At 47.0% G+C, this 18,646-nt stretch overlaps 1 protein-coding gene across 2 annotated transcripts in view; it reads left to right on the forward strand.

Annotated features, from left to right (window-relative positions):
- HYDIN (HYDIN axonemal central pair apparatus protein) overlaps nt 1-18,646 on the forward strand; it is a 2,122,366-nt gene that overhangs the window by 1,892,014 nt on the left and 211,706 nt on the right. For both annotated transcript variants that reach the window (XM_069217473.1, XM_069217472.1), the window contains one exon: nt 16,253-16,487. In XM_069217473.1, coding sequence (XP_069073574.1) covers nt 16,253-16,487 — 235 coding nt within the window. The remainder of the gene's footprint in view (nt 1-16,252; nt 16,488-18,646) is intronic.

The following is an 18,646-nucleotide window of genomic DNA, read 5'->3' on the forward strand; positions in this document are numbered from 1 at the left end:
CAAGTGCCACAGGAAGGAGCAGGAGGCCTCTGAGAAGTAGATGTGGTTCCTGCAGACTGGTGAGGAAACCCTTGAGGCACGATTGGTGTCTGAGGGGTTTCCCTTGGAGATGCCTCCGTGGTGGTATCTGGAGAAGATCGAAGTTAGAGCCAAGACATTGAGTGTTTGAGCTGCGGTGAGGGAAGGGGGTTGATGTCTGTGGGGATCCTTCAAGTGAATAAGCAGGACCACATCCAGGTAATCGAGACAATTTCCTGTATGGAGCACAGGTTATAACTCTCATTGTAGTTGTCCCTAAATGTTCAGCTCTCATTAGAGCAGTCATTGGATAGTTGGTTAGGGTAGCTAGAGTGAAGTCCTTGTAATTGCCAGGTATGGTCCTACTTTGGTTAACGGTGTGCCTGTGTGGGGATACTGACCTCTCACTCATAAGACACACTATGTAGTTGAATACAGTTCACTTGCAAATAAGGTTTTCTATTCACCTGGGCACCTACCCCGCTACTTGCCTGTGGCCTCCAGTTCCTGCTTGTTCCAGCCTGATCCTTTTGCCACTGACTTGTTGTCCAAGTGACACCACCACTGCCCGGGTTTTTCTGCTCACTGTTTGTCCCGCCAACAGAAGCCCCGCCCATCCCGGACCTACTTAATGCAGACTGCAGCGCAACTGCGCAGTGGGCACACCTGGCATGTCAAAAGCAAATCCATCTGCACCTGGACCACACCCAGCACCACATCCCATGCCCCTACCACCTCCCACAGATACTGTTGTTGAGCTCTACACCCTCAGCCCCGGACGCCATGCCTGACAACACCACTGCAATACACGAAGGGCACAAGATCATCCACCACGATTGCATCAACAAGTCTGGCAGATGGATCACCATTATACACAAGGAATTCATCCAAAGCACCACTACAAGAGACATCACCCAGCCATTGAACACCTCGGCTTCCGACTCCAAAAAGACAGCAAAACCTACATTAGGGGCATCCTTGCCTACCATCCTCCTTGACCACATCCAGCCTTCTGCAACTTCATTGCTGACTTCACCACCCCCACACCATAGACTCCAACAACTACATTTTTCTTTGTGTCCCTAACTTCCACCTTGACGACCACCATGACATCAACACTACCAACTTCCTCGACAGCATAAACAACATCAGACTCACCCAACTCGTCCATGACTCATACACTCCGTAGGAGACACACACGAGACCCCATCTTCACCTCCAGTGACTGCATCAGGTACAGCCACTCCACGGAAATCACCTGGACCGACCACTCCATTGTCCACTTCAACATCACCAGCTCACGTACTTCTGCTCCCTGGCTACCCAGGCCTCCCAACACAGCTGGAGCAAAGTCTCAAAAGAGACATGGATCAACTTCCTCAACACCACCACCCAACCTCCTCCAACAACCTAGACCAGAACATCAGAAACTTCAACAGAAGGCTCACCAACTGCACCAACAACATCATTCCCAGCAGCAACAATACCTACAAGAGGGCCACCAAGCAGGCTAGCTGGAACGTTGAAGACATCAGAACTGCTAAGCGCCACTTTAAACAACTGGAAAGGAGATGGTACACCAGCAAGGACACGATCGGCAAGACTGCCTTCAAGACAGCCCTGAACCTCTACCACTGATAATTGAGAGAATCGAAGAAAAAGGCCTCGCCTCACCGATTGAATCAAACTCCTATAACAGCAAAGAAAAATTTAACAGGAGCTCCGCGACAAACTTGCAAACATTTTCCAGTGCAAGATCAACAACTTCTACAAAAACTTCAAACCCCAGCCCAAGGCCACCAACTTCTTCAAGCAACACATCGCCCTCACTACCACCGCAGATATACAACTAACCAAATGGAGCCAGCTCGACCCACAAGGCACTGCCTCCATTATAAACTCGGTCCACTCAGGGGCCCCAACCGACCTACGACTTTACCACATCTTCATCCTAGGCAAAGCCAGAATCAGCCATGTACTCACCACCTTGTTCAACACCTCAATTGCCATGGACACCTTCCCAGAGCATTGGAAACACACAGAAGTCAACACCCTACTAGAGAAACCATTGGCAGACCCCAGCAAACTCAGCAACTCTGACCGATCTCCCTGCACCTGTTCCATGTCAAAGTAGTAGAAAAAGGCATCAACCAACAATCCTCCTCACATCTGGATGGAACCTCCTACTCGACTCCTCCCAATCCGGATCCCCCAACAACAACAACACCGAGACATCCTCCTAGATCGCTCAGCAGCCTTCGATACGGTCTCCAACCACACACACATCACAAGGCTGCACAAAATAGGCATCCAAAGAGCCCCTCTCAGATGCATCACCTCTTAACTCATTGGAAGAACGCAAACAGTCCTCCTTTTCCCCTTCACCTCTGAACCCAAGGAAATAATCTGTGGAGTACCCACAAGGATGCCAAGTGAATGAAGGGCAATTGCCTGAAGCACAACACAGACAATACAGAGCTATTGATTTTAGGAAACAAAACCTCCCCATAAGATGCATTCTGGTGGTCCTCAGAACTCTGATCTACTCTTACCCCCTGGCTCCCTGTACATAAAAGATGCCAGTACAAGCTTCTGACCCACTCATACATAGCTCTACACAACTGTTGCCCCCCCACCTACTTGGTCCACCACCTGAACTTCTATCAGCCCACTAGACACCTCCGCTATGCTCTTCTTTCCTCACTTGTAGCTTCTGACATTGCCAATGTGGAGATCGCTCCTTCTCCTACCTAGCAGCAAAGACATGGGACGACCTACCTTTTCATCTCCGAACCTTGCCATCTCTCCGAAAGTCCCTGGAGACCTGGCTATTCAACTAATCAACTGGACCCTGCCATCACCTTGATACCCTCCCTGGTAACAAGAATCACTCTACATATCTACTGATTGATTGGCCTTTGTTTGGGGGACTGAGCTGAATTGTCGCTTTAAAAAGAAGTGGTGTATAGGCATGTTTCTAGGATGTTAAAATGAATTTACCCTAGGTAAAGGAGAGTTTGGTTAAGATATAAAATGTTGAACAGTTGTTTAGTGGGATGGTGTCTTACAGCCCATTTTAGATCTCAGATCACTCTAAAATGGTTATATGCAAGATGAGATCGTAACAGGCACACATGTTAGCCAATGGGTACACAACATAAAAATAATATGGAATGTCCTGGGCCTTAATGGCTTCCCTAAACAGCATACCGAGTTATCTTTCTTCAAGAGGCATGCTGTGGACATTGCCTGCTCACAAGACTCAACCCACAGACCAAGAAGATGCCAGAGTTCAAAAGAAATGTAAAGGTAATTTATCTTCTTTGCATATGTTAGAGCTGGGGGTCTCAATTAATGTGGCCACGGGTAACCCATTTCGTCTCAGCCACTCAGAGGTGGATGTTGAGGTTAGATATATTTTCCTCTACAACATACTGGATGGGAGGGCAGTATGTGTTTTATTTTTAATCCGTTCCTTTGTCCTAATAACCAGGATAGATCTTTTTTCAAAAAATCCAAGATCTGTTGATCCCACGTATAAACGTTTCCATGAAATGGGTAGGTGACATAAACTATTTAATAGATGGTAGTCTTGATAGAGGGCCACCGAAGCAAGACACAGAACCAAGTATGATGGCAGCTCTAGCAGATACTATAGACAGCGTGGGCAGTGTAGACATCTGAAGTGCCGTACAACCCACAGCAAAGTAGTATTCCTATCATTCACAATACATGTAGTAGACTGAATTGCATTCTGGTCACGTAGGATGATTCTCCTCATACCCACACTGCAAAATACCTTGGTCAGACAACTCTACTCTTTTAATAGACTATAAACCGGGGAGTGCTGATGGGATGGCCTTCTGTTGGAGGTTGAGTCCAGTGGTCCTCTCAGAACCTGTCTGCCTTGATACTTTATCCACTACACTTAACACATAACTTGAGAGCAATTTGTGTTCCACAGACATCAGAGCCAATTAACGTGAGGCACTGAAGGCAGTCATGAGAGAGGAGTGCTTGGGAAAGGTATTTGGGATTGGGAAGCACCTGCAAAAAGAATTGGAGGCACAAGAAGGCAAGCTGGTCTGCTTGGTGCGGCATAGTCCTCTAGGATGCAGTTGAAGACCGTGAGTTCAGAATGGTCATTTGGGATATCTGGAAAATGCTGTATGAGCTGACCCTGAAGGTATATCAGCAGAGACTGCACGGGGAGGCGATAAATCAGTCAAACTACTGGCCTGTATATTGAAGGGCTAGTTCAGCATCCTTCATATAAACACCTTGAATTGCCCTAATAGTACAACTGCTACAGTGCATGCTGCAATCAATAGCATACCTTGTGCTCTTTTGCAGGGTATCTCCAGAGGATTCCCGGAGCTATGAATTAGTTGCAGCAATCAGAGATTATGCTAGAGGTATTGAAGGAGGCATAGAATGCCCAAAGGAAAAAAAAACAGGTAGCAATAGTTTCCTGCTAGTTTTCTACCAGGCCGTTGGACTCCAGTTGGCCATTAAATTATTAGAAACCTTCAAAGAGGCTAGACAGCTAAGTACCCTTCCATGTGGTAGCCCATCATTTGTATGGTGCTTAAACCGATTGGAGACTTGGGGATCCTTTGTCTAATGGGACTTTAAACATGATCAGCAAACTGGGGTAGTGGTGGGAAGGCCAGTGCATGAAGATCAGCATGGCTTTGTACCAGGCCATAACACAACAATAAATATCCACAGACTTGTATGCTTACTTCACTCGGTGGCCAACTCAGATCAACTGTCTTTGGTTGCGGTATCTTCCAAAACAGCCTTTGACACTTTGAACTTGGCTTGCTTATTGGAGGTCCTGAGACTTATGGGTTTCGTCATGTCTTCCGCAGTTTGGTTCAGCTGCTGTATACCAATTACTATGACAACACCAGATTCAGGCTGATACAATTTAACTATTTACACCACACATACTTGACACTGATAAAGTTGAGGAAACTATATCCTAGTAGGTCAGTTGCATGCCCAGGGTGCAAGATGGAAGAGGCCTCCTTTATACACCTTACTTGGCTATGTGATAAGGTGTATGATAGAGACTTCCAGCCACAGATACCTTGCCTTAGAATTATCCCTATGTGTCAAACTGGATCTGGAAATTTTTGAGCAGTACTCCTGCACACCTATGTTGCTCAGCTCGGTGTTGATGGCGTCTGAGCTGGAATTGACATATGCGGTGCCTACATAGGCACTACCTCAGTGCTGACATCAGTTCTTTCCTTTCAACGCTAGATAGCACAGACCTGTGAAGAGGTAACCCTCTGTCACTTTTTGACTGGCTTTTTTCAATGTTTTGTCAAACACTTTTTAAGAAAAATCCTTTCTCCTAGTGTGACAGGGATGTCCCCCAAGAAACTGGCTGGTTTTAAACCATGTGGCACCTATCGCAGAGACTAATGTCTGTGAAAGACCCCCACTTGGTCTGTCTATGATGCTTAAAGAAAGACCATGACTCAAAGTCCTGCCCAGGGCGCTGAGGGGGTGCTTCCACAAGCTCCTCACCGCCTGACATCAGATTACCCAGTGACAATAAAGATCTTGGTCACATGGAAGGTCCTGGGACCACTCACGAAGCTACATCAAGCTGTCATCTTCCAAGTTGAAGGCATCATCAGGAAAGTCTCATAAAAAGAAGAAATCTAAGAAGTCAAAGAGGTCTTCCACTTCTCTGCGTCTGTCTAAATCCTCAGACGAGAAGAACGAGAGTAGGCGCTCCAGGTCCATGCCTCTAAAGAACCCCAACCAGGCTCTGCACTTCCCCTTTTTTTCTCAGAGACAGAGGGACCCCACCCAACTTCAAGAATTCCCTGAGGCCATGCACCTCATTTTTTGTGCAACCTGACCCCTCAGGAGCACCTAAGGGCCTCGTGTTTAGAAGGGACCACTACTGGACGCCCCCCGTTGGATATGTCTTTGCTGGCAGTCGGGCCCTTGTATCTAGTGCTGGATCTGGAAGGAGGCCACAGGCGAGATCGAGACCTTCTTGGCACCTGCTTCTGTACTGACGACCATCAATGATGCCATTCCGCTCATTCTTGACCTCAACACAGAGCAGGACAGGTGTCACACAACGCCGGTTCCACAGCTATGCCTTCCCAGTCGGAGTCAAAGCCATTTGTCTTTGTCAGGCCTAGAAGCACTCGGAGATCAACCCCATGCTGAAGAAACCCTCTGCCGACCTGACAGACCTCAAGAACTACAGACCCATCTCGTTGTCCCCTTTCCAGCCAAAGTCATCAAGAAAGTTATCAACACCCAACTCTCAAAGTTCATCAAAATGAACCACATCCTGGACTTCAAAATCAACCACAGCACCGAGCCCGCTCTCCTCACCACTACGGATGACATACACACCCTCCTCAACAGAGGCAAAACTATTGTCCTCATCCTCTTGGACCTCTCAGCTGCCTTCAACACCATCTCCCACCACACCTTCTGCACAAGACTCCACAATTGCCGCATTTGCGACAAAGCCCTAGAATGGATCCGCTCCTTCCTCACAGTTCAACTCAGAACCCACAGAGATCCGCTGCAGAGTGCCTCAGGAATCCTCCCTTGAGACCCTTCCTCTTCAACATCTACATGGCCCTGCGTGCAGCCATTGTCAAAAACCACAGGCTCAACATTGTCTCTTATGCCGACGACACCCAGTGGAGTCTCTTCCTCACAGACGAACCCACCGCTGCCAAGAGCAACTTCCATAACGGGATGTAGTCAGTTGCCAACTGGATGAAGGACAGCTGCCTCAAGCTCAACTCAAACAAGACTGAAGTCCTCATCCTGGCTCTACCCCCTCCACCTGGGACGACTCCTGGTGGCCTGCAGCACTCGGAACCCCCTCAAAATCCACTGACAATGCACGCAACCTTGGCATTATCCTGGACTCCTCGCTCTCAGTGAACCGCCAAATCAATACTGTTTTGTCCTCCTGCTTCCACATGCTCTGCCTGCTTTGTAAGATCTTCAAGTGGATCCCCACTAAATCCAGTCACTCATACACTTCTCAGCAGCAGACTCAACTACGGCAACACATTGTATGCCGGCACCACCACATCCAGAATGCCTGCCAGAATGAGTAATACAAAGCATACCTTGTATGAGGATCTGCTGATGCCAGTGGGTTAGACACCTCAACTGATACTGGCTTGGTCTCCCCTCCTACTGTGGCTACGGAGGAAGGGGCCTCTTTCCTTATGGTGGTGTGTTGGGTGGCTGAGGTCTTCGACTTCCTGCTGCTCTCAGTGGCAGTCAAGATGAATGTCTTGATGGAGGTGTTTCAGCCGGGGTTGACCCTTTTGAACATTTGCTCCCCTTTAATTCATATCTCACCGACATCCACCTCTGGGTCTGGTCCAATCCCTGCACAGGGGCTCCTGTGCACAGCACACCTACTGGCACTGCTTTGCTCCAGAGGACCTCAGTTTCCTTACCCAGCACCTCACCCCAGAGAACTTCATGGTCCAAGCCTTCACTTTCAGAATTCAACCCTAGTGCTCTCCTTTCCACTCCACTGGATAGGGAATCCAAGAGGCTGGATACTTCTGGCAAGTTAATGATCTCTTCAGCCCGCCTAGTATTGTGATCAGTGAACAATACATGCCTCTTGAGCTGCTGCTCCCACACGATCTGGGACTGTGTTGCTCAGATGCTGTCAGTGGTCTTAGAGGAGGTCTGAGCCATATTGTCTTAAGCTGTTGCTGACTGGAGAGATGCAGCAAAGGTCGCCATTAGTTGTGGTCTGGTCATGACTGGCTTACTGGGAAGAGCGATTTCTTTGTCGATGGCCCTTCGGTGCCATGCCTGGCTGAGAACTACTGGCTTTTCCGGGGATGTCCAAGCATCACTTATGCAAACACTTTGATGGCTTCTGTCTCTTCGGAGAGAAGGTGGACTCAGTGCTAGAGTGCTTTAAGGACTCCAGGGATACAGCCAGGTCCTTGGGCCTCTCCACCCCAAGTCCACCTTTTTCCCCTTTTGTAGCTATGCAAGGGGTTTCCTACCATGTCAGTACCCTCCCGAAACCGGTCCCAGGATGCTTGTTTCCGGTCCAGGGAGAACCTGGCCTGGCAGTTCGGGCTGGACTGTTCCCATGAGGAACAGGGTCAAGACTGATTTGCATATGGCTGGGTTCAAACTGGGGTGGCATGGTGAGCAAAATAATGGATGGATTAAACCCAGATCTGTGACTGGGGGTGAATGTTTGATTGGTTCCGCATTCCGTCCATCCAGTTACGCTATCCCACAGCGTTTGTGTTTTGCTTTGCCAGTACCCTCCCAGTCACCTTGCCCAGCATACTTATACACCTTTTTGTGGCCAAGGATGCAGCTCCCAGTGACCATGTGGGACAGGTAGCCAGAGGTCTGGCCACTCCACCACTTCCCCAGCAGTCGCAGTCTCCAGGCCCCTTTAGTTTGTCCTCCTACCATCATGGACATTCAGTGGGGGGGCAGGATATGCTATCACCTGCTCCACTGGAGGTCAATGACCTCAAACCATTAGGTACCACAGATTTTATAAAGTGGCCTCACCATCCCCTTTGTGGCAGCCTCTCTACTCTCTTCCCATCCAATTATGAATGACCTGTTGACGGAGGGCCATCTTTCCTTATTCCGCCAGGAAGTGTTGGTTCTCTTGGCCAAGGGAGCTATAGAGAGGATGCGGGCATCAGAAGTAGCTTGTGGTTGCCATTCCTGCTACTTTCTGGTGTTAAAGAAGGATGGAGGCCTTAGTCCTATACTAGACCTGCACCTTCTAAATCTCTTCCTCAAACAGGAGAAATTCAAAATGCTCACACTTGTTTAAGTTCTGTCTACCCTGAATCCCAGAGACTGGATGGTAATGATGGACTTGCAGGACCCATATTTTCACATCCCTGATCCTGTGCACCTGCCCACAGACGTTACCTGCTGTTCATGTGGACCACAAGCACTTTGTTTGCTGTGCTTCTCTTCTACCTTATCAGCACTCCTCAGTTGTTCACAAATGGGATGGTGGTGGTTGCAGCATACTTGCAGAGGTCTGGGGTTCCAGTCTTCCATTACCTCAACGTCTGGCATGTAGAAGACTGGCTCGCCCCAGGCGAGTCTAGCATATTCACACTATGATACTAATGTTTCGGCTCTATCCAGGGTTTGGTGAGATGGACTTCAAAGCCTTCAGCATCCTGCTGGTCCATATGCCCAGTGGTATTTGTGGGTCTGCTTGGACTTGAAGTTCTAATGGGCGCAGTAACAGGGCATTCTCTCCGACATGCTACAGATCTCAGCGGGAACTGCAAAAGACCTAGCTGACGAACCACGATTGGGTCAGCGACAGGCCCCTCTTTGATCTCCAGACAAAATTAACTGTAGTGACAGATGCGTCAATCTTGGGCTGGGACGGCCATCTAGGAGAGGTGGAGATCAGAGAACTCTGGTCTGTGACGGAGTCCGGACTCCACATAAACTGGCAATTTGCTTGGCATTGAAGGCCTTTCTACCCTCCATCAAGCTAAGGCTAGTGCAGGTGTTCAGACAACAACACAGCCATGTGGTACTGCAGCAAGGCGAGCCGGTTGGGGTCGTGAACCCAATGTCCAGAGGCACTGTGTCTCTAGACATGGCTGGAACATGAGGGCATTTTCCTGGTAGTTACGCACCTGGTAGGCTCTCTAAACGTCAGAACAGACAAACCCAGCTATTGATGGCTAAGAGATCACAAATGGCATCTTCATCGGAGGTGCTGCAAGGCCTCTTCCAAAAATGGGGGGGGATGGGGAGTCACCACAGAGAATGTACAATGTCAGGAGTTCTACGTGGTGGAGTTTCCAAAGCGGCTGTCGATCAGACTCTTTTCGTCTTGAGTGGAGCCTGGGTCTTTTGTACGCCTATGGAGGAGTAGTCTGTCTCCACTCAAAAGGCGTTTAAAGCATGCCTAACAAATGTGATGCACTGGATGAAACAGAGCTATCTGAAATGTAAATCGGATGAAACTGAAATCTTGCTCTTTTGGAATTGCATACAATCTATGGTCTGGTAACTGGTGGCCTTCTGGGCTGGGAATGCCCCTCAAACTACTGTAAACATAAATTTAGGAGTCAAATGTGGCATAGGTTTATCTATTGTCCCTAATTGTGTCCATGACACATACTTGTTTATGCTCACTAAGAAAGATACTGGATATCTTACGAGGTGAGACCCGCAAAATCATAGTCCATGCCTTGACAACAACTAGACTAGGCTATGCAGATGTGTTATATCAGTAGCTCCCTAACTATCTGGTGCATTGTCTTCAGATGGTTCAGAATGCAGCAGCCAGGTTCATTCTGTAGCTCCTCATTTTAAATATTTTGTTATATTTTTTTAATAAATAGCAAAAAGTAGTCGGAGAAATCATGACTGGGGCATTCTCTTCCTTATGAAGACTATATAAAAAGCCCCATTGAAGTACAATTGCTATAACTTGTTATTGGTTTTGTAAACCCTGTGGTGAGTATCTAATCTCTACATCTTAATGATCTGTTCACTGTGTGAAAGCTACTCTTAGGTAATGCAACTGCATGTATGTTTTAGCAACTTCTGTACCTTCCCTTTTTTTAATTGTGTTTATTAAAATTTCATTAAATGTAAATCAGTCACAAAAATAGCTGGAGATGAATTCATATCATATGCAGTGCAATCAGTGGCCCCAATCCTTCCTCTCTTCCATTTACAAATATAGAAAACTAGAAGCCCAAATCTACACAAGCGGGCAGAGTATAGTAAGACCTGTGGACGAATTTATAATGTGAAGTCCTATACTAGATGACACCTGCCTCATCTGTGTACAGCAGTGCTTCCACTGCTCATCTCTAAGGATTCTCCAGTGTCCAGCTCCCACTGAGTTCTTGCAGGACCACCATAACCAGCAGATTCGGCCGGTACAGAGCAATGAAATACGGAAACCAGGTGCCGTGTATTAGTGGCTTGGAGCAGGTTGTGAAGTGTGTGAAAGATGGAGGACTCGGCAGAAAAGTCCGAAGTGGTGGTCCTGGCATTATGTTTCAGATGGATGTCTGTGAAAACCTCCAGAGGGGAGGCCGTTCTTCTCCTCCCCCCCCCCCCCCCCCCCATAAAAACCGGCATGCGAGATGAAGAGACCGTCACGGTACAGATTCTCCCAGGATTTGAAGCCAAACCCTTTGAGCTGTAGTTGCACAGAGACTCTTGGGTGACTGGGTATTAAAGGGTGGGAGGCCAGAGAGATCAGCTGAGATGACATGATTTACCCGCCCTACAACATAATCGTTGCAGGCATTCAAGTAACATGCCTCTGTGGACGTGTTACTAGGAGTCTCAGCTTCAACTTAACTGGAAGGAACTTGCGTTCTGCCATCTGGACTGCTGCCGTGTAGTCAGGGAAAAGAGAAACGTCTTTGCCGTCGAAGTTTAGAGAGCGCTTTTCCCTGGCCAAACGAAGTGCAGTATCACACTTGTAGAAAGGAAGGAGCCTGGCAACATGCGGGGGCTCCCGGCGGAGGTCGGGCAGCCGGAGGGCGGTGGGCACGTTCAACAACTAGGAGTTTTGCGGAGGAATCAGTACCTAACAGGGTAATGATTATCTTCTCCACAGAATCTTACAGCTTGCCTGTATTGGCTTATTCGGGTACACCCAAAATATGAAGATCATGGCGGGACTAGCCTCTAAATCTTTGTTTTTCGCTGTGATGGCTTGAGGACCTATCGCCACACTGAGCAGTTTGTCACCCTGGGAAGAAACAGTATCTTCAACCACCAATGTGCGCTGCTCAGCCTCCTGAAGCCGTCCATTTGTGTGTAATGGCATCCATTCTACTGCACATGGAGTCCATTTTAGTTTCGATGGTGGTGAAACGTTTCTGCATCGCTAACAAGAGTGTTTTCATGTCGGTTGAGTCAGCAGCTGAGGACGCGCCCGTATCGCCTGGCTTTTCAGTTTCAGCCTTGACAACCCACAGAGCCCGGCAGGAGTCAAAATAGAGTTTAGCCTGACAGCCGTCGCATTTCCCCATTGCAATGCAGGACGTGTAGTGCAATGGGGGTAGGCAGGGGTGAGAAAGGCAGCGCACTGTAGTGGATGGGGAGCAACTGGTAGCAATACGAGACACAAAAAATCCGATAAGATTTGGGAGGGGGTCAGTTGACAGAGATGTTCCGATCAGGCCGCACCTTAAGACACTGGAGCAGACCCCAGAAGGAACTAGGAGACCAGTGGTTTTAACAAGCGTGCAGCAGGCAGGCAGAACTGGGTACATCAAATCCCCAAATCTGACCTCAAGGGCATCCACACCGACTGCAAATCCCCCAGCAGGGCCCTAACCTGTATACGCCAAGGCTGGACCATTCACATATCAATGGGAAGCCTGCACACCTCTTAGGGTCCAACTGGAATTACAGTAGGACCATGCTTACACCCGCTCGGCACAGCGAGGTGATGGTGCAAAGTTAGTGAGGAGGGGGACCGGGTCCCACGCAACCCTACCTGACGACGCGTGGGGAGGGCACGCGCTGACACCTGTCCCAAGCGGTCCAACTATGTGAGTGTGACGAACATGCAGATGAGTGCACAGAGAGGTAGAGCACCATTTCCCAATGCTGAAACCCGCAGGAGGGTGTCAGTAGATGGACATACCGGGTTAAACCCTACCCCCACCAACAACAGTGTCTCTTCAAAGCATGGGGACTCGAGCCTGTCACCAGCTTCGTGCCATGACGCCGGGAGTGGTGATAGGCCTGAGATTCAGGCAAGAAGAGTGCCCGGGCAGCGGAGCTCGGTGTTGGGCGTCCCCGCATAGGTACCTCACAGCAGTGGGTGCTGCCCAGCGGATTCCAGGCCCAGCGTTGTTAGTGAGGCGGTAGCCAGACCGCCCCTGAAGCGGCCACCGCAATCACTGGAGGAAGCAGGAGAAGGGGCGTGGGCCCAGTCGGCAGGCCCACGCAATGCCCGGCCCTCACTGACACTGGCGGGTGCTCTGTGGAGCCCTCACCGTTCTCCCAGTATGGCCCGTGTCACCTCTAGGGAGATCCGCCTCCGATTCCCTGTCGGAACGTCAGGGGCCAGCAGGACAGCAGGCCACCGAGACAAAATAGTCACTGCCGTCGGGTCACGATCATTCACGGCCTGCCTAATGTCAAACGGGGTCACCAAGGCTACAGCGCTGCAATCTCTGTAATCTGCTGCCAGTAGGAGGGCCCAGCCGGTCAATCCTCAAAGGGGCAGCAATAGTAAAGCGCCTCCTCACTAAACCAGGGCCTCAGGGGCATATTCTGGGGGGGGGTGTATGGGGTGTTACACCCCACTAATAAATGTATTCTCTGATGAATAGTTGGGTACAGGTCCTTTCAGTCGGGTTTGGTGATGTCTGTCAGATTTCACTTGGGATTTTTGTTTGCACAACCTGACAAAACTCAAACACTCTCTGTTATCTTTGATTTGAAAGTCCTCAAAAACTTGGTTATTTTACAAAAAGTTTGTGTTGCTTTTACTAAGCACCCCTACCAATATGCATTCCTCTTTCCTTCCCACTGCTCCTTATCCTTAAGCCCCTCTGGCGCGCCCTGCTTGTTGTATAATTTATATTCACATTATATGTCAGCGTGATTGTTCGGAAATTTGAAGTGTTTTCCCCCCTTCCCCATTCTTACTGACCAGGCTACGCCCCAGGGCCCCCCAGTGCGCTTAGGGAGGCAGGATGATGGCGGGTAATGCCCCAGTAATGCCGGAGCATCATAAGAGTGTGGCCATCTTGCGCACCTGCTCTCTGGCGCCCCGAGCAACATCTGTACCTTGAGAGTAACGCTGGATCGCCATAAATTGAGGAGAAATGTGACTGGAGCAACAAATGGGCCACTTGATTAAGTACTTACTATGCCATATGTTTTTAATGTGTTGGAAGCCACAGCAGAATAAAGTGAAAAAAAAATTCATTGACCAGTTGTTACCCTGTGAAATTACATGTCTACAAAAAGAAAGGAGATGCGATTGTAAAGTGTTAGATAAATTCTTGTGCTTGTTGTTTCCGGTGCTGAGCACCGCATTTATTTTTGAGGGCCGGGGCTTATTCTTCTGTCCCAAGCATTAACTGCGAGCAAAACACACATATGGGAAAGACGAGGAAGGGAAAAACGAAAAAGCGTCACAAAGGGAGAAAGTAGAAAGCTGCAGGAATGAGCTGAAGGGGCAGGGAGTGGCTTTATAGGGATTGAAGAGGCCCGAGATGATTTAAGGATTACGGTGCCTCAGTAATCCCTGTTTCCACATTTAATTGCGCAGCCGCGTGTTTAAGAGGAGGGCTTTGGGCACCGGCACATTTTTATTTACAAATTAAGCACTGCCCACAACACAGTTTTTTAGGGGCTTGGATTTACGGGTAGTAAAGGAAACCCTTCTTCCGTTGTTCCATTAGTGAGCTTTGTTAGGAAGCACATAAAAGGTTGCACACCTACAGAGAAAATGTCTCCCCTCCCCAGAATTGAGAGCACTGATCCTGAGAAGCCCAGGGCACAGTACCTAGTCTATCTGCGGATCATTTTGGGATCAGTTGGGGTTTCCAGTATTACTCCTAAGATAATGAACTTGCAAACATATTACCATAGGGTTTCCCAGACTCAGAGCAAATTAATTAATAAATTAGAAAAACTGAATCTGACTGCGCCTTTTGAGAAGTATAATTTTCTGAATAAGCGTCGTACCTCTTCTTAAAACCCAACAGCTTTCTATGTCATAGTCCTTTGTTGTGAAATAGACCCACTTAAATGTTGACCACACCACTGTTTGTGAACAAGTCATCCACTTCGAGCTGAAGTTACCCTTGTTGAGTTTCACCCTCGTCATTATTTGAGCACACTGTAACAGGTGAAACATCTTGTTTTCGACGTGCGTGGTGCGGTGCAGTTCAGTGAATGCGGGGTTTGGATGAGAGATGTCTAGATATGCCTACCCCGGTTCTAATTTGTTCCACTCAGTGCTTTAAATGGAAAAATAGAAGTGCAGGTACTCTGTACCAGAGTACCTGCTTGTTTCTGAGAAGTGCCGATACTCTCCAATTAAAAGTATTACGTTTTTCTTGAGATATGCCGGTACTCTCCCTCTCAAAATAAAAAAGTGCCGGTACTCAGTACTGGCCCATTTAAAGCACTGGTTCCACTGATTACATTTTTTCAATTTGGGTTTCTATATTTATATTTGAAAACATACTTTTTTATTCAAGCATGGCTTGCAATATTGTGGGTTGCAATCAGAGTAAAGACGAAAGTTTTTTGTGCTAACTCGCGGTTTGGGGACGCAGGTAGCCTGTCATCCAAGCTTGTACCCTGCCACCACCCCGGACTGCATGATCGTGATTGGGGAAGAAGGTAAATAAACCAGAGTGGGTGGGAAAGGAATCCGAGGAGAGGCAACAGTAAAGAGGGGCATAGAGAAGGATGGAAGGGAGTGGTATTTACTGGGTGCGTTGAACACATCAACCTTCTCTGGCCGACTCGATGTTGGACCCCTGGTCTTCCATGAAATCCTTCTTGGGCTTGGCAAAACCGTTCACGGACTCTCATTGTTTCTGTGTGGTGTAATAAAATATGCATTGCTCATAATCAGCCTATTATCAACTTCTGCCAAGTGTCTAAGCTTTCTTTCTGTATAGGTTTTACTGTTGCCATTTGAGATTTGTTTTGATCACAATCATTTCTTTGGATTACTTTTACATGGCTGATGGCAGTGGGGCCTTTGAATAACGTCTCAAGTATTTACTGATTGGAGATGTTCAACAGGTAGTTGTGAATTCTACATTCACATGCAAGTGAATCATTCTTTTTGTGCATAGTAGCTTCATGCTACATCCAAAGAGGTGAAGACTTTGATGATCTTTTGAAAGTAATTGGTTGGGGGAGGAGAATACAGAATTGAAAAAAATACAAATTCATTGGTCTTTTTTCATATGAGCGCCATATTTGGAAACTATCATTCTGTGAATAAACCGGGGTTTAAGAAAACTTGACTTTTTGGTGTGAGTATCTTTTCCATTTTCTTTTAGTGACAAACAGGGCACCATTTACAAGTTATGAACTTTTCTTGGCACTTGTGATAAACTTGTATTTAAAATAGTTTTGTGTAATAGAGAACAAAAGGAGATGAGGCAGCCATCATGTTTTTTATTTCTTATTAAATAATAAAAACAATTACCTATTTTCTTACTTGTTACAGGAGGTTCTCAGTTTGGTGGTGATACCACCTCCTCACAAGCATCCTCAAGCCGTGGAACTAGCCGACCAGAAAGTGTATTAGAGAGTGTATCTTCCTTGCTGTCAGTTGGCCCAGATGTTCTTCCTTTTACTTTGGAGCCAAGTTGTGGCACCATACCAGCCTTGAAGAAACAAAATATTCTAATCAAGTTCTCTCCCTTGGAAGTGGGAGAATTTGAGAGCCGGCTTATTTGTAGGTAAGCTTTCTGTTGTGAGTATACCTCTTTGATCTACAATGTTTGGATAACCCCTGTTGTCTGTCATGACGCTGTGACACTTGTTTCAACTTTTATAAAACGTTAAAAGCAGTCTATTATTAATCATTTTGGGCTGTGCTAAAAAGCAAGATTATACACCTCAAACGTCAGTATTTTTTCAGTATTATCACTTTTTTTATATCTTTGTTTCAATTTCAAGCAGTTCTAATGCTTTCAGTTTTGCATGAGGCATACCTCGGTTCAGCTGATCAAAAGATCAAAAAAAGTGTTTTTCTTTCTTTTTTTTTGCTTTGGAAGCACAAGACCCCTCACCCCTGTTCAGAGAGGCACACTTTACCTGATTGTTTTGCTCTTAACTCTCCATAGATAAATCCACATACTGTTGACTAGCGAATATGAAGTACTACACGAAAGATAAGACAACAGTGCTGGTGCCATCCAGATTAATTTAATTTCATAAGATGCCTTCATTCAGTCTACTTATTTGCATGTTCCCATGGTATGTTTTTAAGTTAACCAACGCCAAAGAGAAATGTTTCATAACCAGAAAAACTGTCTACCTTTATCACTCTTTTAAGGTTATATTCGAAGGCTTTAGTTTTCAGAGTCTTCGATCCATCCATCAAGTTCACCATTAAAAAAATCTTCTTTTCCAAGTGTAATATTTTCAGTAAATGCATGCCAGTTATTCTCAGTCTGAGGAACCATTATTTCCCTTCAGTGAGGCAAGATTAGGAGCAGTAAAGAATAGACAAGCTTTGAGCAACTGAACTATTTTTAAACACTTCAACCTGCACCGGATTGGTTAGTGGCGCAAGTATCTTTAACAAAAAAACACTACTATTTCCCTTCTGTACACACGCTGTAATTACAGAAAGCGAAATCCGCGGCTGTAGAACGTTTTCACGTCTGCAAGCCCACTGCTAAGAGCCTTCAGGTACTAGCCATGTACATAATATATTCCTATGCTCTATCGAAAACGGCTCAACCTGTATTGGCAAAGTCAGCTAATCAAAGACTGACTGCATGGATGCTTCAAATCAAGTCGTGCATGCTAGGAGTAATCAAGTCATAGGGCTTGAGCGTAGTATGTGGCGATATGCACACCTGCTTGACCAACATGCCTTTTGACGATGAAAAACTATTTGATGAAGAAGTTGATCGCACCTTAGAGTAACATATAAAAGTGGAGCTACTGTAAAATTATATGGCTCATCTCCACCCTTCTGTCAATCTCATAAATAACACGTTTCATGAAGATGGGCACAGTACCTCCTAATGTTCCTGCCAGCGTCTCAATCACAGCTACAACAACAGTTATTTTTTTTATCAAAGACCTTTTATTGGATTTTTGACACAGTCATTCAACAATATCCGAACACCAACGACAAAGGTAACAAATAAAGACATATGAGGACCATGTAAATAAACAATATGTTGTGCTCAGTAATGCCAACATTTACATCATGAATGTCAGACAGTCGAACCAAAAATACTAAAAGAACACCCACTGAGAAAACCTCATCAATTAGAAACACCATGAACAGCGTTTAATTGATGCCCTCACCTCCCGTCCACCACCGCCCCCTTTCCAATGTAGTTATGCAGTGTGCATTCGGATCTCTTATTCGAGTGTCATCCGTGGTTCAGGGCATGGCTCCAGGTGGATCCTGCGATAGGCCACCGACCTCTTCCATATTTTATAGTACATCCTAGGGCACCCTCGCGCAATATAAATAGGGGGTACCAGTCTGATTAATTGGTTGGCTAAAACTTTGACCTATATCTTGACCTCTATATTCTAAAGAGAAATTGGGTGGTACGACTCACATCGTTCCGGTGGCTGACAGGGTTTCAGGATAACTGCAATGTCCGCCATTCCAAGGTTTAAGGGTAAAAAGTTCTTCTCCAGGGCTTCCTGAAAGATTCCCAACAAATGCAACCCAGTAAGGGCTCATGTGGCTTTGTGGAATTCAACTAGAAATACATCCGAGCCTTGAGATTTGCCCAAATGGAGCATCTGGAGCGCAACCCCCATTCATCCACTGTGTGAGTCTTCCGGGGTCCGGCTCCTTGGAGTTCCTCAACAGGCCCCACCAATCACACTGCGAGTGGCACAAGCCCCAGCCATGACTTTG

Source organism: Pleurodeles waltl, chromosome 12 (assembly GCF_031143425.1).
Source record: "Pleurodeles waltl isolate 20211129_DDA chromosome 12, aPleWal1.hap1.20221129, whole genome shotgun sequence".
Classification (NCBI taxonomy): Eukaryota; Metazoa; Chordata; class Amphibia; order Caudata; family Salamandridae; genus Pleurodeles; species Pleurodeles waltl.